Source organism: Limanda limanda, chromosome 12, assembly GCF_963576545.1.
Source record: "Limanda limanda chromosome 12, fLimLim1.1, whole genome shotgun sequence".
Classification (NCBI taxonomy): Eukaryota; Metazoa; Chordata; class Actinopteri; order Pleuronectiformes; family Pleuronectidae; genus Limanda; species Limanda limanda.
In genome coordinates this window covers 6,182,316-6,206,212 of record NC_083647.1, presented here as the reverse complement: position 1 = coordinate 6,206,212, position 23,897 = coordinate 6,182,316, and the positions used below count along the sequence as shown (strand labels likewise).

General features: G+C 39.7%; 1 protein-coding gene across 1 annotated transcript in view; it reads right to left on the bottom strand.

The window, feature by feature from the left end:
- Positions 1-977: 977 nt before the first annotated feature.
- Positions 978-23,897, bottom strand: part of ralgapa1 (Ral GTPase activating protein catalytic subunit alpha 1) — a 71,404-nt gene continuing 48,484 nt past the window's right edge. Inside the window, exons 44-45 of the mRNA XM_061083393.1 lie at positions 11,424-11,548; positions 978-4,623 (exon numbers count right to left, since the gene is read on the bottom strand). Of these exons, the coding sequence (XP_060939376.1) occupies positions 4,478-4,623; positions 11,424-11,548 (271 nt within the window). The 3' untranslated portion in view covers positions 978-4,477. The remainder of the gene's footprint in view (positions 4,624-11,423; positions 11,549-23,897) is intronic.

The window sequence follows — 23,897 nt, the reverse complement described above, 5'->3', positions numbered from 1 at the left end:
GATTTTATTACTATTATTATCATATATGAAAGGATCTAATTTCATTGACTAGACATCTGACCATAATCCTTAATCAATAAAATAAAATAAAAGCAGGATTATTACGGCCTTTTAAAGTGGAGGGGCAAGAACTTATCCTTTATCATTAATCTTTTAGGAAAGAATTCAGGATTTAATTTGTCGTTATAGGTTAAAACCAATCACACAATTATGACAGACATTGCTCTTATTTATAATCTGTACACTGGACTCTCTTATCAGCTTAATATTAAACCTGCACTCTATGGAGAATGATGTTTAAGCTCATGTTCAGCGTATTTTTGATTTGTACCCACAAAGAGTCTGAGCTCTATTCTCAGCATCTCTTGCATCTACTTATGAGATGTTTAAACTCACGTTCAGCATATTTCTGTGGCAAAGTAATCAGATTACACTGATGTTTTGCAGAATCACAGTGGGTTACGTTACTGACCGGTATTATGTGTCTCACAGAGCCAGACCATAATACCTGTAATCACATTTAAAAAGTGACCTTCCTTCACCTGCAATCAATGTCCTGACTCTAGTTTGAGGACAATTTCATGTACAGTTAAAGAACAGTAACATAAAAAGAGAAAATAGTCGATCATCCGACCATAATATGCCTTTTATAGTAAATGTGTCAGTTTACTTCTCAGCTATAAAATATTTTCATACAGAAATGGAACATGTAATGTTAGTACTGCTCGTTAAAATGTCCTCTGTGTTAAATAAGTTACTGTTCAGATATCTGCTAAATGCCTTTGAGATGCTAAAAATGTTATTGTAATGCTGAAGAGCCTATACAGGACTATTTTGATATGTGGGAAGTTGAATGTGAAATCTATTCTTAGCTATTGTCAATAAATGGTAACACATGATCAATGTCCGACTGTTTTGAAGTTGATTACACACACACACACACACACAATATATAAATAAATATGACTGTGCAGCAGTTGGGTGGTGCAAATCATTTATTGTTAAATTCCATCATTGCACATCCACGCACTCCGTGTGTCTGGACACAGACATCAGCCGTTTACATACTATAGGTTTGACAGTAACACATGGAGGAGTATGTATGTGCAAGCGTGCATGTGTGCTGTGGTACAGCTGTAACATGGTCAACACAGGCAGTTGCTACTGAACTGGTGTCATGCAGTATGTATAAGTCAGTAGTCACATACAACAGCCTCGTCCCCAAACTGACGTGCGGACAACAGTTGAACCCGTATCGATCGCAGCCTTCACCTTTTTATCTACATCAGGCACACACGTTCCAAACCGTTATAAATGGAGAGAAATGTTATGGCAAAACAAACAGGGAGAAGACATTTTTATCCTCTTCAATGAAGACATCAGATTTGGGCAAGAGAGAATATTTCTACCGCAACAACCTGAGTCACAGGGTCTCAGGAGAGATGATATGAGCTTTTTGATTATGCTGCCAGACTTTGGCTACCTAAGGTGTTTTTTTTCTTCGTTTGGTTGCAGCTAATCAGGTTTATTTTTTAAACAAAAAAAAACATGCACATCCGAGTTTAGCACAGTTGCAGATATTTTCAGATTCATGCCAAACATGAGATCCTCAGGAGTATTTACAATGTGAAGTTTGATATTTCCCCGTCGTTCTCAGAGGACGTTTAAGTAGCATCAGGACTCTCTGTATTTTTACACTAAAGGAGTGTAAATTACCAGGGCGTTGTGCTGCTATGTGGTTTAGGTGGAGGGGGCAGAGCCTGGGATATGATCACGTGAACAGGTTCAGGTTGTTTACAGGATGTGACCAAACAAACTGGGACACGTGCTCGACGTGTACAGATCAGTCCCGGCGTGTTACTGCTCGATCACTCAACAGAACAACACAACGGGACTTCAACCTCAGCAACATTATCTGATTAACTGTAACATACAATAATTGAAAAGGGATGACTTTTAAACTATATCAGATGTCTTTCAATATCCACACACAAAGTAACACAACATAAATTTGACCTCAAATTCTTTTTTTTTAAAGTTAACAGTTTCATCCCCCATAGAAGGGGATCACAAAAACTTTTTACAATCCCTTTCTTCTCTACAGAGACACTATGGCTGAAATAATAATAATAAAACGAAAACAGTAACAGAAAATACAGCTGTGGATACACTTCAAGCAGTGAAATAAAATGCAAAAACGTGCATCTATATTTTCATATACAGAACTTCATGTACATGATTCCTTTTGTCAGGGATCAGGATATGGAAAAGCAAAACAAGCCCTCATGTTAAATTAATGGAGGAACATTCAGTCCTAATAAATCCACTAAAAACTCATTTATACAGGGAAAGCTTCAACACTTCACTCAATTCTGCTAATCTAACTTGTCAGTTTTTTAAAGTTGAGTGGACTTGATGGAGTGCTTAAAAAAGAAAGTTAAATACATCAAAATATCTATGTAGTGTTAGTTTAAATTTCTGGATTGTGATTATAGCTGATCCCCGAACTGGACCTGGGGATGAGTCTTAATATAAGAGACGACAGAAAGATTCTACGTGAGGACACGTCGACCCTCTCTCTCTCTCTCTCCGCTTCCCCTCTTTGGCTGTTTATCTACAGTATCGCTTTTTTGCCGATTTAGATTTTCGTCCTTTTCCGTCCTTAAAATGCCTCAAACAGAAAAAACACTGGGCCCCAGTAACTCAAGTGTGAAAGAAGCATAAATACTAATGAACACTTCTCTCACTGGTATTTATCAGGTGAGACGTGGCCTTAAATGCCCCAGTTCATTATAATAAGTACATGTTAGATAAAGCAATGTTAAAGTAACTCATTTTGGAGAAATAAATTCATCCATTAATTTAATTGTTCTTCAGTCTGGCTGTGGTGTCGAGGTCAGACATATCAACTGTGAAGTATTTGAGCCACAACGAGATTAACTTTTAATTTCCAAATGGAGTGCAAACTGGCTTTTAACTACTGACGCATATAATCTAGTGTAGTGTCAACTTATTTTAAGCAGATATGTGGTCTGAGGTTAAACCAGGTTTCGACAGCTATTCTCCCAGAACAGTATAGAGTATACACAAAAAGCCTCCTCACTCTGTACATATAGATAATCATATATCTACTTTGTATATATATATATATATATATATATGTATATACACACATATTATACAAACACACTCACACAGGCACACAAATATATATATGTACTTGAACAAGAAAAGAGAAGCTGTGATTCCATTGCATCAGACAACAGAGTGACTAAAAATACAGCAAAATTCTGGTTTGGAGCAAAACACAGTTTACAGTCAATTAAAAAATAAAATAAATGTAATGAAGTCAGTGCTTTTCCACATTTTACAGCATGAGCCAGAAATAAGTAGCAGGTGTTTGTTGTTAGATGAGCTTTCTCCAGAAAATGCTTTTGTCTCCTTTACAAAGAACAAATTATCACTCCATCCCTACTACTCTTCTCACAGTAACTCTGTTCTCTCTCCAGTCAGAGAAAAGTTTGTGCCACTTTCAGTCTCTAAGTTCAGAGGAGCTCTGTTGCTGAATGCAAACAGAGAACAGTTTTGGCCAGAGAGCGCTACGTCCACAAGATGTATTTTTTGTTGTTGTTAACAAATGAACAATGTTCTATTTACATTTTGCGAGGACTGAATAGAAAGCTACCGCTGCCTTTTATCTTTTAAGGCCTGATGCTGCACAGAGAACAAAAATAGACTTATGTGGCTTTCTCCATGCAACTCTTCACCGTCATCACTCGTTTCTATTTTCATATATCAAAACTCATAGTTATGTCGGTATAGTACAAATATACAAGTTCCCCACAGCAACTACAAAACACAGAGACTGAGGAGACTCTGCTCTTTGTTCAGGGGTCAGTACATGTGCTCTCCAAAGACAGTGCTTAATGTGGCACAAATTAGACTTTTTCAATCTTTAACATGGCACAGATTATGAAGTAATACTGCAGTGTACAGGCAGCTTGCTGCAGCTCTCGTTCAACTGTTTGTGGTTTTTGCGCGAGCAAAGCTGAGAATAAATACAGCAGCTGTGAGCAATTTCAAAATAAGGTTACAGTAGAGTGAAGTCCACGAAATATCAAAATCTACATTGTGTTTTTTTCAGAGTACAACTGTGCGACAGAGCGTTTTGTTCATTCAGGGTCAGTGGCTGATCAGAACAGCCTCATACTGGAGGTGAGGGGATGAGTTCAAATCTTTTTAAACGCATGGTGTTTCTGTTGTTTTCTGCCTCAACACTGCCCAACATTTTTCCTGTTGAAAATAATATGTATGTGAATTTAGCCAAGAGAAGAACATTTTACATTTGTGACAGTCTTAACTACTTGAAGTGCAATGATTGGCCAAACATTCCTCTTGAATAAACCTTGTAAGGGTAGGAGGTGGAAAACACCCCCAGTATTTGTTGTCCAGCATTATACAAAGTAACCTGGATTCATCAAGTCTTATTGGCTGATCCAGAGGAGCGTCGCAGCTTCATGGACATGCGGCTCTTGCTAGTCCGAGGAGACATGGGGGACGCCGAGTCGCTCCCGGCCTCCCCAAGAGCCGGACTTTCTCCCCGAAGAATCTCGAGGCAGGAGCCTGGTGAGGAGGAGGAGGAAGGGTGAGGAGAGGTGAAGAGGATGGATTGACGGGGGAATGGGGGGAGAAAGGAGAGGAGGGAGGAGGTAAATAACAGGAGAAAAGGATAATGGGACAAACTGAAAATCACATTATGCCCCATGATGTTCTACTGTGCCAGGCAGCAAAGACTCAAAGACTCCTACGGTGACAAACACAGTGCAGACAGACAGACAGACAGACAGACAGACACACATACAGAGAAAGAGGGAGAGAGAGAGAAAGATGGAGAGAGAGAGATACAGAGAGAGAGAGAGAGAGACAGACAGAGAGAGAGAGAGAGAGACAGACAGAGAGAGAGACAGACAGACAGACTGACAGACACAGAGAGAGAGACAGACAGACAGAACTTTTATCTAAATTCTACATTGGGTTTTTTTCTTCTACGACATGTTTTGAAATATTAAAAATACCATGCGAATCAAACTTTGTTTATTTGACACCTAAAGATCATCTACTGTAAAAAAATGTTTATAATATTAATTTAAAAATAATGATGCAGAATTTTTCTTTCCATTGTAAGAACCCTGCGACTGAATTTAAAATTTAAAACTACATGAATAAACCTGCCAACAATTATTATATTTTATTATAGAACACCCTACTTTTGCTAAATACATCTGCAGTGGACGCAACACATGAAAGCTTAGACGATTCAAATTACTCACTGTTGATACAACAGTGTTACCGACGACATAATGACTGAGTCATAAAAATTACATAAATATTACGAAAAAAATCTCTAAATTTATGAGAATATAGTAAATAATTTAAGCCTATGTGTTGTAATTGCTTATGAGTTTTACTTTAGAACAGATTTCATAAATAAATAAATTCTTCATCTTTTGAAAATTCAGCACCACATTACCTTAAGAATCAGGACTTGAATCAGGAAAAGATTGTGTAAGAGTCTATTTGGAAGACGTTGCCTCTCATACGGAGGAGGAAATATTTGGTAGTCGTCAAATGCGATTGACAATTCTCAATCTCAATCAAGGTTTTGAGACCAGAGGGCAGCCTTGCTACTTATTTACTAACATGTTTAAATTTTTTCCCTAATACTATTCTGACTTTACTTTCTTATGACTTTATTCTCGTAATCTTACTACTTTATTCATGTAATATTACAACATCATTCTCAAAATCTCATTATTTATGTGTCTTCAGTATGGCCCTCGTACTTCAATGCAGTAACTCCATCAGGTTAAATGGTTTATAGTCACATACTTATCCTGCATCCCATTACATTTTAAAGGCAGCACCTATTAACCAGAGGTTAGTGAAGTTTTTTTAACTAATAGAAATGCAGCTAGTAAGCATGTTTCATATTGAAATTATGTAGTACTCGGGAAACTAGACCAGAAAACTAGACTAGGGTCAAGTAGTTTTCTATCTATGAAGCATACCATTCACAGCTAGCATGAAGGACCTTCTGTGTGAGCCCTTTCCCCTTCACCTTGAGCAGGTTAAAGCTGTCTAGTGGTTTAGGGACCATTAGACACATCCCACTATGCTCCTCTGGAGAGAGGAGGAAAGGGAGGGAAATATAGAGGAAAGGAAAGCAACGCACAAGAAGAGAAGATGAAATAATAGGAAAAGATAGGAGAGGACGGGCAGGAACAAAAAGAGATGAGAAGAAAGTAAGGGAGGTACAAAAAGAATGAAATGCCAGAAAGGAGGAGATATGTAAAAGTAGAGAAAGGGAGAAAATGAGCAGAAAATAAACAGGAAGGAGAGAGATAATGGAGAAGACAGAGGGTGTAAAAGAGCGGCAGGATGAAGGAGCAGTTCAGGAGAGCGAAGGAGGGACCGGTCAGAGAGGAAAAAAGAAAATGGAAAAAAAATGAATCAGAAAAAATGATAAGTTGCCACAAACAAACGAAAACAATTGACAGAGTGGAAATACAGAAAAGACACGCTGACCGACAAAGACAGATCATGCTTCACAACACAAACATATGATGACACAGAGAACATTTTAAATACATTATTTCTATCGTTCATTTAGTTTATTCTCACCGTTACAGGACTGACTTCAAGAGCAATGATACGAGACAAAACAAGACAATTATGTGTCTGTTTGTGTGTATCTGAGGACTTACATTGCTTACCCATCTTTTATTGTGTGTGTGTGTGTGTGTGTGTGTGTGTGTGTGTGTGTGTGTGTGTGTGAGCAAGTGTTACAATGCTATATCACCAAAACCAGGAAGAGCGGAGCACACAGAAGGTTAGAGGTCAATGTGACGTTGCAGGTAAACAGAACAAACAGAAGAATTATTGTGTGAGTCATGTTGTTATAAAAAAGGATTTCTCACTCTCACCAGGCCTCTGAGCGTAGTTTGGTATCTGCTTTTGTCACAATTTGTCTATTTCTTTCTAAAACTGAAGCTTGGAAAAATGGTTTCAAAACCAAGAAATAAAGAAGCTTGAAGAAGAATTTAAATATTTCTAATGTCTGACTCATGAAGCTTTTTAAGCTGTTAATTTTTTCAGTCTTTTTTAATAATTTATAGTAAGACCATGGGCCTGGTTGTTGATGCCTAAATATCATTCTTTGAGTCTTAATGTTTTTGGCCCCTGTATATACTCTTCAGCTGTGTGCATCATGGAGCTGTTTGTGGCCACTGAGCTTAATGTGAACAGAGTACCTCATTGTGATGTGAAACTCTGAAGTTGGTTGCGTGCTGGAATCATTCACGTAGAAATAGAGTTGGTGCAAAAATGCACCTTGTTGTTTGCAATCTGATAAACAGAATGAGGTTGTCACCTGGTGAAGCATTGGAGTACATTGCTGTATTAAGCACTGAAACTGTTATTTTGTGTTAAATTATTGATTAGGTCTTATTTATTATATGATTTTGTAAGGTAAATTATTAAGAGTTTAGCACATATCATTACTTAATAATTGTATAGTTATCTTAAGTATAATTTAAACAGAACTTCCAATTTACCTTAGCAGTAAAAACTGCATTCTTATCGTTGTAACTCTTTTTCCGAGTAAAAGCTCTAACGACACACTGTATAAGACCAACCTGTTGTCAAACACTAGACATATAAAGTCAGATACTTAGGAGTGCAAAACAGAGCTAAAGGAAGAGTTGGATTACTCAGGTGAACACAAACAAGAGTCCAAATAAAAGAGGATCTGTTCAATAGACTTTTTGTCAATATGCCTCGTTCTCAGTGGGCTGTGATTGGCTGCGTTCACTGCCCTTGCGGGCCCATGCAGTTACATCAATTGAAACGACATTTGAGAACAAGAGCCACAACATTACCTTAATTAACTGAGCAGGAGGAGCACAGGAAAAACAAGTTTTTAAGTTCCATTAAGAGATCGAGCTAAAGTTTAAGCTAAGATTTCATCTTACCAAACTACACTCACAGAGGAGCTGGAAATGAAAAGTCCTTTTAAATAGTAAGCGAAGACTGCTATAAACATGCAGACCTGCTTAAAGTGTAGAGGACACAGAGGAAGAAACGTACAGAGATAAACACAACGTGGTGGAAGAATCAGAGGACAGCGTAGGTTAGGCTGGAATGTCAGTAGGCAGAGCCAATCAAAACAGGGCACGTCACACATATGACTAGGCTTACCTTTTAACTATTGGCAAGTGAGACAATACGATCTAAAGGAGGGGGGGACAAAAGGGAAAAAAAAAGAAAAAAAAGAAACAACGAAAAAAAATGTAAAACGAAAAACACAAAAAAGGAAACAAATGAAAAAAAAAAAAATGAAAAAAATAGAAATAAAAACAGAAAGAGAAGAATGTTTGATCATTGTGCTGTTAAGGGAGGGAAACCTGTCAGTTAATATATATAGAGAGAGAGAGAGAGAGAGAGAGAGAGAGAGAGAGAGAGAGAGAGAGAGAGAGAGAGAGAGAGGGGAGGTTGCAGTAATTTGAGCGGGCTTTATTTCAGAGCACAGGATTATTATCATTTAAATTATTACTGTATTATTAAAAAAACATCTGAATTCTGAACATGATTTGCACACTAGGACAAATAGAAATATATAGAAGTATCGAATGACTAAGAAAATAACTGGTTGGTCCTGTGTTCTGAAAAGGTGTTTGGGGCTGAACAACACACCACCACGACACAGATCTGACACGAGCTTCGACATTAACATTTATGGAATTCAAAAACTGTATCAGGCTGTGATGGATGTCATTCAGCCTCAAAGACGGATGATTACTCCCGCAAAATTATTAATATTATTTTGTTACACAACAGCTGGTGTTGAGCAAGTATGAGTTGGCAAAGGAAAACAACAGTGATCAATAATAGATATAGACAAACAAACACAGAATCTGAACATTAGCTAGGTTTACACCCAGGGTCTTCTCTACCAGAGAAAGACTGAGGTGCCGTGTCTCAGCATTTTAAGCTGAATGAGCAATTACAGGCATTTAGCTGACATGTCAGGTCGAATGTAGAAACATAATAAAATACAGCGAGGTAACCTGGCAACAGGAAGGACCTGGCAATCAACAGTCAGAGTTTGGATTAACATTTGTCATCGCCAAGCTTATCACACAGCTGAAGCTGCTGATTGGATACTTCACTGCACCATGTGCCAGCTGAGCTTAATACAAGTATAAACACATATATTTTGACCAGGGTGTAAATCTTGTACATGTTAAGAATATATGACTAATGGAGCCTATTCTACAACCAACTACTGAACTAATAGTAGTTTTGAACATGGCTTGGAGCTGAACAAAATTTTTTCACTCATTATATCTCTTTCTGATGAAAACTGGTGGCCAAAGCATTTTTTATCTAAAAACCACTGATCCAAAATGTAGTAGAGAGCTTCCTTTGGTACCATACCTTAACTTACTTAAGGCCGGCGCATGCTTCTGCGTTTTCAGGGGCCCGCAAGCGCAAGAGCCCTTCCGGGCCCCTTACGTGCTTACGTATCCTTTCTTGCTTGCGTCTGTCGCCCAATTTTTCTAACTAGACGGCAAAGCTCCGCAAGCCTCACGCAGCCCGCAAGGCTGTGATTGGTCTGCTAACTACATCCTTTCAGGAGTCACATTTCCGGTTTCATGCCCCCATAATACCGGCAGAAACCACGGATGATTTAGAAGAACGAATATGGACCAAATAGAAGAGCGTTTGGCAGAAGAGATACGAAACTATGACCACTAGTATAACCCGTCACTGACCGGCGGATTTGTCCGCCAGAAAAAGGCTATGAGGAGCTGCCGTGGCGATGTAAATAAACAGTCGACGACGACTGCCACACACATAGAAGGCGTCTCTAAGGCCATCTTCGACAAAAACTGTTACTCCCCCTAGTGGTCTGGCGGTGAATTGCTTTGCAACACTCGCAATCCTTGGGGAACCATAAATTAAAACGAGTCCGTCGACACAGCTGCGTGAAAAGCCGCAGCTGCAGTTGCAGAAGCATGCCCCGGCCTTTAGAGTTAACTGACTTAAGTTAACCAGAGACTTGTCAGACTAGTCCACTTTGTCATATGGATTACTACATTCAAACATGATATATCTTAAATTATAGTTTAAGATATAAGGTTACGCTCCGGAATTGTGAAAATGTTGACACTTTTTTTTGTGCAAAAGTTAGCGTATAAGAGGGGACTTAAATGTAGTTGGAAACAGGACTAGGCCAGCCTAGCTAGAGTTTACCCGCAGTTTGACTTTCACACATGCACAACACAGCATGAGATTCTCTGCACAGACGTGGTCACATTTTTGCATCTGACGCTTGTCGACCCTCCACCTGCTCGCGGTGAATCCAGCAGGGGTTCCCCTGCTGTGCTCACACATTGACTTCGCCTGGATTTCTACGGTCATTATACTCTGAGGCCGGCAGAGAAAGTCTGCAGAAAGTTCAGAGCGTCTAGCTCAGACATATGCGTTCACACATGCACAGTTCAGTGTATGCCTGAAAGCTGCTCAAGTGTTGCCATTTTTTTTCCCTTTCAAATACGGTAAAGTTAATGATTGAAATCAATGTGAAATAAAAAACTTTTTATAACTACAGTTTCATTTTAAGTTAATTTAGCAATTTCAAATGAACAAACCCTGGAATCTGGACAGCACCTAAACCTTCAACCAATAGGAGAAACCTTGCTGAACACAGGCTCCATGTTTGATTCCTTTTTTCTGTATGAGTATGACCTACTAAGAAAATGTGTGGCTTATATCTGGAAATGTAATTACTGTAAATGACTGCCATATTAATTAACTGGATTAGAATTGAGTCCATTAAACCATCGTAAATCACACCTAACTAGAAACAATACCGATCAGTATACATCCATGAAACTCGACAGGTTACATGAGAGAGTCATTCGTCAGAATTTAACTGTGTCTGCCTGAATCTCTACAGCTGATCAGATGTCAGACAATTCCTCAGAGACGCTCTGGAGACAGAGCTCTGCATCAGACTGTGAGTGGCCAGTGTGTGTCCATGGGGGAGTGTGTGTCTGTGTGTGGGGTCTTCGTAGTTAAAATAAGCTAGAGGGCAGTTCAATGTCGAGAAGGCAGATTTCTCACAATACAAGTTAAAGCGAAAGAAAGTCAGCATAGTTAAGTGTCACTTAACTTACTTGTGTGTTTTTTTTTTAATTATAACGCATGCAAGTAAACAGACAACCCCCCTGTCGTAAGCAGCTTCAGAGTTGCTTTATCCACCCACTCTGTGAACGCCTGCCACAGAGGCTTCGACTGACAAGTGTATGCGTTGGTGTTGTTGCTGTAAGTGTGTCTGGTTGGGAAGGATCAGGTGTTACCTGTGTCAGATGGCAGGTGATTGCAGGGAGCAGGACTGTACACTCGAGCGGCGTAATCCTCAAACGTGGTCGGCTCCTGGTGGTGCTGCACGATGGTTTCTAGGTACCGAGCGCGCTCCTCATAGCTGGGGTCAAAGGTCAAGGTCAAACAGTAATGAAGACACAAATACCAACAGGTTATAAGAAGCGAAGAGTATGAAAGAATTGGGTTCAAGACGGTGATAAAAACCCTGCCAATATGCAGTGTCATCATCCGTAAATAAAGAAATGACTTTGAAATTTTAGCCATGTTGTCCCCTATGAACGTCCACTGCCCAAGAAAATCTTGATAATAAACTAACCTCGAACGACAAAATAATGCAAATTTGCAATCATTGTTATTGTCATATTTAGGGCTAAACACATGAAAGCCATGTATTTAATTTCAATGTTTAAATTAGAGTGTGGAGTTTGTTCTGATGAAACACCATCAGCTGCATCATGGTAATTTTAGGATCAAGTGTTTTTGGAACTTGATATGTAGTCGTGAATGAAATCAGGACATATTGACCTGAGTTGCACAGATTTGTACCGTGATGAAAATGTGTATGTTAAGTTCTCCGGCTTTATGGAGACTAAATCGCTGAAGTTTTTAAGGTTTAAGAAGCTCCACTAACATCCTATCGTTTGCACTGTTTAAATACTGTCATGTGTCATACAAAAGAACCACATTTTTCATTAAATATTGGTTAGAATTAGCAGGTTTCAATGTTTCTATTCATGATCTTGCTGTTAATTGATCCAAGCATGAATTTTCTTTAAATGAAACCTAACCCTTTTTTCATATCTTTTCCTGTCTTAAAAGCTGCATTTTATGCTATGAAAGGTGATATATACATTTTCATTATAATCGGTACTGAAAGCAGGACTTATTAATTAAGGGTTTAACTGTCAAAAAGTGAACTGCAATAAGAGGGCTGTAGAGAAACAATCCAGAATATTTTGAATCAAATGTCGCACTAAATAAATTACTGGAGTACCTTTTTAAAGTGTCGGGGCACGGTTACATATATGTAAAGGAGAAGCAAATAATGTGGGTCAAAGTTCACCACGCTGCAATTTGCCACAGAAAGCGACTGTTTTATTCACCTTCTCACTCACACGGGTTGGGAGTGAATGAAAGGTGAAGGTTCGCCACTAAAACATGGGTTTGGGTGCTGCTGGTCTGGCCCTTAGACTAGAATATAACATAGATAACACAGTAACATTGAACAGAGCCAAAAATAAAGAAAACAAAACAATGACAAAACAGAATTCGACGAAGTAAAGTAAAGCTTCAAGAGGAAAAGAAAAACCTATAAAAGAATCAATCATAAAACACAATATTTTTCAGATGAAAACACGGTTGGCAACAGAGGCCAGTGAACTCTTCATGGCCTCATTTCCACTCGAATCTACTGAGAATGCTGGAGACGGGAAAACTGAAATGTAAAGCAAAGGCCTTTTATCACTTGTCATTATGGCCTTAAGCGATGGATCTGAAGAGAGGTACAGGGATTCAGCAGAGAGCAGAGTAAATGGAAACCAGGACTTCAACTGTCCATCTATTAGAGATAACCTCATTGATGAAATGACATTTACCCCCTTGTCCTGAGCCCCCCACTCATACATCCAACCGTAATAACATATGTGGCCGTTTCAGTCTTATGCACACACGCACACACACCCATCAGCTCCCAATAGCACTAACATTTGCTCCGTTAGCTCCAATAACAGGGGATTTTCAATGAGAGTGTTTATGTGTGTGTGTCTATATTTGATAAGGTTGGTTATGAACAGGCACGTGTGTATATAAGTGCATGTGTCCCTGTTTGAGTGTTATGGGATTAGGTCGATGAATCTTCAGAATGAAATCTGTGTTTCTGTTCTCCTGTGTTTGTGTGTGTGTGTGTATGTACATGTGGAGAATGGGTGAGCCATCTGTAAGAGTGCCCATGGGATTTCTATTGGGTTAGAGAGCTGGTCTATGGGCCTCAGAAGGAGAAAGATTCAGGTCTAATGGTAACTGATCCAGTTAGAGACAATGATAATAACAACAATATGGCTCCTTTAAAGTGGAGGGACAGACTGCGCTGGCAGAAAAGAGAGAGAGAGGAGGAGGAGGTGGGGGATGAGTGGAAAGAGCTGGCAAAGCAGAGAGGAGGAAACTTCAATAAACTTGGGACAGATGAGGTAGTTAAAGCGAAATTAACAAAACTTGATTTTGCGTAAAAACAGCTATTGTTTTGAAAACCCTCATGGAACCTCTGGTACTGACGAATGTGAGGAAAGAAGGGGGGGGGACGAAGGTGGGAAAGAGGCAGGGATGGAGGCTGGAGGTGCAAAGAAAGCGAGATGCTGAGGGAGGAAGAGCACTTGTAAAAAAAAATTGTGTGGGGAATGAGGGTGAAGAGGAAGAAGGGGTGAGTATACCGCAGAGAGTCACGAAGGAGGTGAGAGGGGAGGACAGCGGGTGAGACAGGGAGGAGGATATTAAAGTAACGGTGTGTGTGTGTGTGTGTGTGTGTGTGTAGCTTTCTCTTGGTGAGAGCTGAGCAGCAGTAGCACACACCCAGAGCGTCAGAGTCAGTGTCTCTCACACCGAGTCTCCATGTGATTCTCGCCGTTTGCCTTTTCCTGCTTCCCGCTCCCCTGCGTCGCACTGATGAATGCGGGCGTGTGAGGGGGGCAGATGTGTGGAGGTGTCGCAATTGGAAACGAAAAGTATGATTCTCCTCCAAACAACGGATACTTTTCTTTATATTGTATTTTATAATGTTTCCCATGTGAAACTGCAGCAAAAGAAAAACAATGTGAAAAGAATCGGCAGACATATAAGAGACCAGTGATTTGTCATTTCCAGGAGGTGAAAGGGTTTAAAGGACACCTGCAGGTAAGAAAGACGTCTATAGAGACACGGACACAGATAGAGAGAGAGAATGAGGAGAAATAAATACAGAGACATGGTACCTCTGCTGAGATAAATGACAGGAGCATCACTTGACTGTTGTCCACTCTATCTGCCACCGTTATCTCTCTGTTCCCATTCTTTCTTCCTCTCAGCAAGGGTTTCTGCCTGTGGCCTTATATATATTTATATATACGTTTTTACATCCCGGCCAAGCATAAAAAAGAGTTTTGCATAATTAATCCTTTTGAGATTTCCAGTATAACTGAAATAAAACATGCTCAAAATAGAATCAATGGAATTACTTTAGATGCTCTGTATGCTACTTAGACATGCACTGAACTCCAGATAATCTCCTGAAATATCCATAGGGGCCGTATGTGACCAGATGTGTTCATCCCGAGGAGTGATCACAAGTGAGTGTGCGTTTTTATGATGCATGCAAATCTGAAACACATGTATTAAACAAAAGCACTAATATGTCAAGAGGAAAAGAGGTGCAGCACACAAACAAGATGCAGACGAGGATGTCAAATTTGAGGGTAATGTCTAAAATGGGTTTTAGATAACAGTGTAAACTGCTCCACCCAAACAGATGCAACAAAACTAGGGTGTAAAGAAGATAGATGTAGCTGTCAATCAAGCACAGTCTAGATACACATAAATGACTTGTGTTATAGATAAATGCCATGTACTTTACTCTATAGCAAAGTGAGACTTTCAACACACATGAATAATCATCATTTTCTATCATCACTGATACAGTGATGATAATGTAATCTATCAAATGTGAAGCATTGTGTGGAATTGTGGGATTTCAAGTGGAAAGTAGGCGTATTGTGTCTATGAACCATTTATAGTGTATTATATAGAGCATACATTTCACACACACAAGAGAGGTAAAATGGTGGAGGTGAATACATGGTGGATGTAGTGCACTTTGCTGAAGGCAGGTTGTGACTTTGGACACAGCCACAGTCCTGAGAAGCGGTGACATCAGTAAAAACACTAGAATGTGAGATTTTATTCAGCTTGTTAAAAAAAACGAACCTGAAATATTTAATGTACGATGCTACCATATATACCATTTTGGGTGTTTTCTTGCTTATTTTGCAAATGCTACAACTCCTTTATTTTTCCATCTTCTTTACACCCAGTGCATGTGTCGTCCAGCAGTTAGTATAACTTTCATATGTTGCTGTCGCAAAATACTGTGAAAACTTAATTCAATCATTTTTGACATAGTAGAAAACTGCATTTCATTTAGAGTTAGATCTAGAGCTTTCAATCAAGTTGCATTTAATTGTTATTATTTACCTGTGTTAAGGTTAGGGTCTGCTTGTATAGTATTTAGTATGGCATGTCTCCATGAATCAAGATAAACAAATTAAGCTATTATCATTGGTATTAAAAAAGCAGAAGCTAGTGCAAGGTCAAAGAAAATAGAGCTCCGTCGCGCTCACACATCTTTGCCTTCATCCAAATGTCACTATGAAATCTACTGTAATTGAATTTCAGATGGCTCCTCTTGTTAAGTCATTAGCAGCAAAACATCTCTCTTTTGGAGAGAAAGGCAAAGAGAGGGTGAAAATTATGAGGAGAGAAAGAGGGGAGAGGGCTGGTGAGGGAGAATAGGGAGAAAGGCATACGGGAAAGAGATAGAAGACAGAGGGGGAGGATAAAAAAGGCTCCTTTGTGTTGAATCAGAAACTCATTTTCTTGTGCGTGTCTGAAAAGAGTACTTTCTCCAGCTCTCTCCCTCTCTTTCTCTCCCTCTCTCCATTTCAGACCTTTTCTCTCCCTCTCTCCCCCGCAGTGTAGCTCATTGTGGTGGGGTTCGACTACTGCGATCACTTGTGACTGAGGGAGGCCAGAGGAGAGGAGGCGAAGGGGGGGAAAGGGAGCTTGTTAGCGCATTAGGAGTTGGGCCCACTGCTGGGATGTGTGGGTGACTATGTGTGTGTGGGTGTGTGACTGTGTGTGTGTGTGTGTTTGAAATGTTTGTATGTACAAGTGTGTGAGTCTATTAATAGATTTTGGTCGGAATATACAGTGTATATGTACGTGTGAAATACTGTGCCAACTAGGAGCGTTCAGCTTCTCTGATCTTAGATAGAAGTGGGTTAATTTAATTCTCATTTACACAATGATGCAAGAGATAAATATGTATGGGTTAGATTTAAAGTTTAACAAATAACTGAAGAATTTAAATTAATTTAAACTTAAAAATTTAGATTAAAAAACAAGGTTGCGTACTACAAGTGTGGCTCTGACCAGTCTCAAAGAAAGTTAAGTATAAAGTTTGTTGTTGTACTACAGCAAATCTATTCAAGCTAAATGGAGACGTTCCTAGAGCGTTACACTCAGGACGGATCCTGGATTGTGATTCTTTATGAAAAAAAGATAGCGATATTATTTTTTTGGGAGATCATCCACTACTGATTTAGAATGAATCAGACAGAGGGACGTACAACCTGAAAATATAATTATTATGATAGGTAAAACATCCTGTGAAGATAATTAAAGACAACAGGAAAACCACAAGCTAATGCAATTAATGATGGAGCTATTTGGAAAGATGCAGATGATTCCTTAAGGCCTGATTTTTATATTCAAGATCCATATTCTCTATGCCTGGAATAAATCTATCTAATAATTCCAGAAATCTCTGTGTGTATGTGGAACACATATCTTGAGTACAGTTTATCGCATCAGTTTCACACTTCACGAGTAACGTTATTGGCTCAAGGAAGAGAAGTGTTTTGGACATAAGATAAGTTCAATATTGATAAACTTTGAATAAACGGGCGACCAGCAGTGGTGGTGCAGCTTCAGGGTTCTTTGGCCTGAGTCCTGCAGCTAGTCTTTACTTGCTGCGGTTCAATTACTGAAGGTCACTTTTACAGTTTCAGAAAGAAAAGCTCCAACCAGCATCCCTACAGGCCAAGAAAACCGCTTATTTCAAACTAAGTATCTCATTATCAACAAACAACATAGGGAGCATACAGTCACCTATACATGTCATTGTCAGCGACTTTATGGTTATTGTACAGGCAATGAAGATAAGGCTTCATTGACAGCGGCAGCTACAGTGGTGGTGAGAGAGCAGATCAATAGCCTTTGAGTGAGAGTCCTCTCTACTGTTCAAGTAGAGCCGCTGGTGAAGCGGCAGAGCAGATAATGTCTAACATTAGTCTCAGTATCATCAGCCCTGTAGTTAACAATCATTAAAATAACATACGTGAGGCTTGGAATAACTCTTACTAATGTGTAGCGCAGGTAACATAAATTTGACTGTTGAGTAATTTTTCTAAAGTTTTAGTGGAAAGGATGTGAAAAGTAGAACCATGTTAACTTTAGTTAAGAATGATGAACATTAGCAACTATGGGAAAGAGAGACAATTAAAAAACAAAGTGATTAATCAAATCAATTCTGATATACCCTATGCTAACATCATGATATTCTATATCTAGACATCAATATTTAAAACTGTATATCAAAATTATTTTTTATAAAGCCCATCACTATGCGCGCAGATATTTTCCATGCAACTCTGACGGCTAGTCTGAATTGTCCACTTAAATATATAAATACAGTGAAAATCAGTAATGTCATTTTTACAAGCCTGACTGGTCTGTGCTGCTTTTATATTGACAAAAAAGCTAAAATGATAAGTGGGTTAGAGGAGCCACCACTGATGGGTCCAGCTTTCTCTGGACAGTGTTCACTCACAGCAATTCAAATTTATTTCTTCAAGTTTTTAAGATTTGCTTTCCTTTCGATAGAAAAGTGAACGAACCAAAGCATCATTCAACATCTCTGTGACTGTGGGGCAGCAGAGTCTAACCGCCTTTCTTATGTGAACAAAGCAGAGATGTTATATATGTTTTATGGCAAACGCCTACTTTTAAAAGGTGAACAATTACATTAAAACTGCAACAACACTTCTGCCCATTTCCTAGGGCTTGTCTCAGAAACACAAGTGCACAGACACACACACACGCAAACGCACGCACTAACACTCCAAACCTATCTGTCCTCTCCACCCTAGGCATTGGAACAGACAACAGAGAGAAGGACATCAGAGGGATAATACAATTGGAAAAGCTTTGCAGCGTGTAATGATAAACCTGAGCATGTATGCGTGTGTGTCCATGCCCAAAGGAACACGCTAATGGGTTTATATCTTTCTGTGATAGCAATGATATGGAGGCTTTGTGATTTCATTATGAATGTGTGTGTGTCCACGTAGGCCAAAGATGAGGGCAGAGATAGGTTGGTCTAATGCACTACTTATTGTGGGTGCTCGATGTGCACGGACACCACAAACGCACACGTACACACACTCGTACAAAATCGCATTTGCCCCTATTCATCTGCTCTTTAACCCAATTCAAATACAAAGACGGAGGAGAAAAACAGACGTGATACATTAATTGGCCCCTTGTCACCCAACTACTTCACCCTTTGACACGTGTGTGTGTGTGTGAGTGTATACACAAACCCACTCACACCCTCCTCCCTGTCACCACTGGGGAGCCCTAAAGCTGCCAGCGCAATTACAAGCGTTATTCAGCAGACACATACACACACACACACAGCATGGGTGTTGGTGATTATCACTGAAGCCATAATAATAATTCTCTGATTAGGAAGATGGATCCTGCCCTTATCTTCAGGCTCTAACAACAGTTACACAATATTCACCACATGCACACGTGTCCATATGTTAAATTCAAAGATATGGACACTGTTCACAACAAGCCGCAATTAGACAGTTTCATAGGATAAGTTAGGAAATATAAAGATAAAATGACCAATCAAATATCTCATGATTTCACATCTCGTGTTTTTATAGACTGAATATTTTCAGGGTTTACATTAGTAGTTAGACAAAACTATCACGATGAAGAACATTTTGTTACATCATCAGCAGAATAATTGAAAACAATTATCAGTTGCAGCCCTAATAAACTGTCCGTCAAAGTAATGATGTGAATAAAATGTTTGAAGACCTTTTTGGTCATACTGAAAACATTTGGGACGCTGGGATCAATCTATTGTCTATGAGTTGTGGTTCACTGATATATTTGTTTGTCACAACCAATGAGCAGATATCTTTTTTTTTATTTGATGTATCTGTTAAAAACATCAATTTAATTACAATTTATTACAATTTAATTATAATTTAATTTAATTATAATTAAATTGTGACAATTTATCCCAGCCAGGTACACCTGTACTGCTTACTGTATTTTAAATATGAAAATATATCCATGATTGATCATTGCCATTTCTTTTTTTTTTAAGGGCCGATTACCTCAAATTGCCAGATATTGGCCAGCAGATTAATTACTGTCTTACTTGGCAATATGAATAATTTTCATGGCATGTATTGTTTAAATGCCTTTTTTCCAAGGGATTAATCATTAATTAATTATTCACCTATACCCCCCACTCTCTGCCTTGGTTCTCTCTGTTAAAGGCAGCTCTCAGAGCTCATGATCCTACATTTACTCTGTGCTGAACTTAAGCAGTCTTCTTGTTCATCTGTGACATCCTAGTCTGAATCTTAAACACCTTGTCACATAAAAAAATACTTACATTTGCACGCCCTGGCACAAAGTGCAGTCACACACTCACACACACACTGCAGATTAGCTTGTTTACGAGTCGGAGGGGGGTCTGCTCCGACATGGTGTGATCAAGCCGCTGATGGCTACAACTCATGTGCCTGCACAGCTCTCTGTGAAAAGGTGTGTAAGTGTGCACACAAAAACACACACTTTCAGACTTTTTAGACACACACCGACTTGGTCATTACATGAATCATGTATTTTAAAAATAAGAGTAAATACCCATGATAGAACATGAGTAATTTCTAAAGTACTGAATCAGTAATTTGCCCGTTTTTTTTTTTTCGATATTTCAGCCATCAGACTTCTGTCCATGTGACATGTGCATCAGATGGCTACCTGGTGCTAGTGTTCACTGTTAACCTTAAATAGACATGTATCAGTAGTTTACTGCATTACATGTTATTTGGCGGCCCCTTACAATTAGTTCATTCAACATCTATGAGGGGTTCAGTATCTTGCCCTAGGACACTTCGGCATGCAGATGGGGAAGACTGAAGATCGAACCGCCGACCCTCTGGTTTGAGTACGACCACTCTACCCCTCAGCCACAGCCGCCCCTACGGCTACACTGAAAGGATCCTTTAGAAGCATTCTGTACCCCCCTCCTGCCTGTGACTGTTTTATGAGTCCACGTCTTCGTCTCAATATTTGTTGTAAATAGAAAATGTATATTTGACATGTGTGAGGGAAATGCAAACCTCACAACACATCTGTAAACAAAGCAGAGAAGGGTTTTGGTAGTAGATACTCTTTAGTTAATGCAATAAACGGGCTGTATAACATATAGATAAAAGAAGCCTTTCAAAACTGCTTTACTGGAATCAAGATTAAGATGAAGATGCTGAGCACAATTAATGCAGGAAAATAAAAAAAGATTTTTTTTAACAGCCATGCTTATTTACTTAAAAAATGAATAATGAGTGATCTATAATTCACACATGAAAAAGTAGGCTAACTGTGTAATATCATTATACACCAAAGTGTCAATGATCAAAGTGCTAATAATGTGTGTGCTGGTCAAACAGAGGGACATCCTGAGAGCATGTCGCACACACACACACAGTTCTCACAAAGATACACACACACGCACACACTTTTCCCCAAGGAAAATTGGAAGAGATTAGCCATGACCCCTCCTCCTCACCCCTTTTCTTTTCATTTCCTCCATCTACCCTACGGGAAACAATTAACCACAATCACCTCCCCCCCTCATGTGTTCTCTCACACACACACACACACACACACACCCTCATATTCAATCTTTACCCTTAACTCTCTCTAATACACAGACCTTTAACCCTAATCCTAATTGTACCTTTAAGCGTCAAATGCCGCTCAATGTGTGGTACTGATTTTCCAGAATAGCTTCTCACAGCATGCTGCATTTTCATTGAGGAACAGATGGTTGAAACATATTTATATTCATCCACGTCTGATAATATGCAGAAGCTTTATTTCTCACTGCAGCACTAGTCTTGGAGGAAGGGCTCCGTCCATGTCTGACGGAAGTGCTGGCACTTTGGGGAGGTGAAGGATAACATGACCCCATTTCAGCATCAGCAATTACAAAATGTCTTCAATTTGTAAGGTTTTGCCCTCACCTTTATAACACGGTGAAGAACACACACACGCACACAGCCACACACACACACCCGCACACACACTGTAGCCTTACTGGGACAATAGGCTCTATTGTGGGAGCTGGCAAAAAGAAGCCAGGCAGGCCGCTGGCGTTTGGCTGTTCTCAGTGTGTGTGTTTGTGTGCGAGTGTGTGTGTGTATGGTGGATAATAGCGCTACATGCCCAGAGCTGCCATCATTTTTACTGGGAACACAGTCTGAAAGAGAGGGTAAGGCAGTGACACACACACAAACACAGCAACGCTATCACACTGAGCCATATGCTGACCCCAGCCTCAGTGCAGCTATCTCTGCCAATCAACTACTAGAGGGGATACCCCCCCCCCCACACACACACCTCTAATCCTTAAAGTGAAATGCATACAAACATACACATGAAACATAAACACCATGAAATGTGTGTACGTGTAAATGGATGTGTTATAGGTTCAAAAATTCATCCACACACAAACACTTGCTGGCAGTATGTGTGTGTGTAGCAGCTTAGTAACTCTCCAACATTGTTCCCACGAACCACAATCACCCAGGAGCAGATGGAGGACAGCAGCACACACTCATACACAACACCCAAAGTAATGTACACAAACACACAATCACAGACACACACAAACACAGACAAAGACACACAGACACACAAACACACACACACCTATCAAATACAAACAGGACAGGATATTGGTACTGATCTCCTCATTTGATTCACAAAGTCCTGAAATAATCTCCAATCTTCAAGACTTGTTGACTTGTTGTTGGATAAAGCTTTTCTCAAAATGAATCCTAAGAATTTACATTTCTTGTTTCCTTGAATATTAAATTTTGCAAATTATATGATCAGTTGTAAACATTGCTACCTAAGGATTTATTTTCTTGGCAAATGAAAAACAGCAAAAGATCTGTATGCTTTAGGTCTACATGTGTAAATCAGTGAAGCAAGAATGATCAAAATAAATGCATTGGTTGCAAGTGCTTCATCATTAAACATAGTTTAAAAAGTAAAATCCGATAGAGCTACACATGGACTATTAGCAGCAGATTCATAAAAGATATCTTAAACATATTAAATTAATATTAAATTTCATAATCAATGTGAGCACAGAAAGTGCAGTGACCTAAAGTTTGTTCATTAATTACTCTGCACCGTTTGTGTTGATGACACATCTGCCTTAAATCTCTGGAAAGCTGCCAGCAAGCTAACATCAGGTCCCCAGCAGGGACAGACTACATCAAGTAGAATCCACAAACTGTTCATTCATATTACGCAGCTATAGAACTTTATGCAGGGGGGCTGCGTGTGTGTGCATGTGCGTGTGTGTGCGTGTGTGTGTGTGTGTGCGTGTGTATATGTTTGCTGGAGAGTCTTGGATTGCTTTTCTTCCTGCAATGAGCTGATATGTGAGATAGAGCTGTGCTTACACACAGCTGCCCCAGCCGCCTGGCACTGTGTGTGTATGTGTCTGTGTGTGCATGTGTGCGTGCACGTGCACACTTTTGGATGGCTCTAGTCATGGTGAATGAAAGATCAGAGAAAGAGAGAAGGCAGATGGACCGCCCTGAGGGCCAGGAGAGCGAGAGAGAGAGAGAGAGAGAGAGACACTGACACACATAGTCCTGCCAACCATCTTCCATCCCTCTTTTTCCTTGTATGTGTGTGTGACCGGCTTTCTGTGAGGACACTTGATGTCACAATGCAGCACTCAGAAACACAGACAACCAGTGACACAACCCGATGCTGCTCTTGAGGGGCCTCACTCCCAAGGACATCTAATCCCCATGAGCGGTTTGGGCCCTGATCTCTAGGAATGTCTGGTCTTATTTCAGAATAAGATAAAAAGCTTTGCATATTGTAAACCAAAACACAGCGACCACTCCTGATGATGTTGGTCCCTTGCATACCACCAAAACTGCTCTGGCTTGTCAGACTCAAAAAACCTCTGAAAGACCCCTGAAGGTTCCCTGTGGTCTCTGGCACTAAGACAGCAGCAGCATATCCTTTTGTAAGGTGGAGTCCAACACGTTAATCATGAGCACTGACCATCTAATACATCCAAGACCTTGACAAGTGCATTGCTATGAGATAATTATTTACTTAATCTGTGAGTGGACATCCTGTTTTGGCTCCACATCTGCTGCTGCTCCCCTCCTTCACATCTGGATTATTTTACAGTCATTTAAACCCAGTAGGTTGGGCTTTCTACCTTTACCTGATCAGGCCCAAGAGTAAACTAGCAGAGCACTACCTGAACCTGACAATTATTCAGTTTTTTGTGA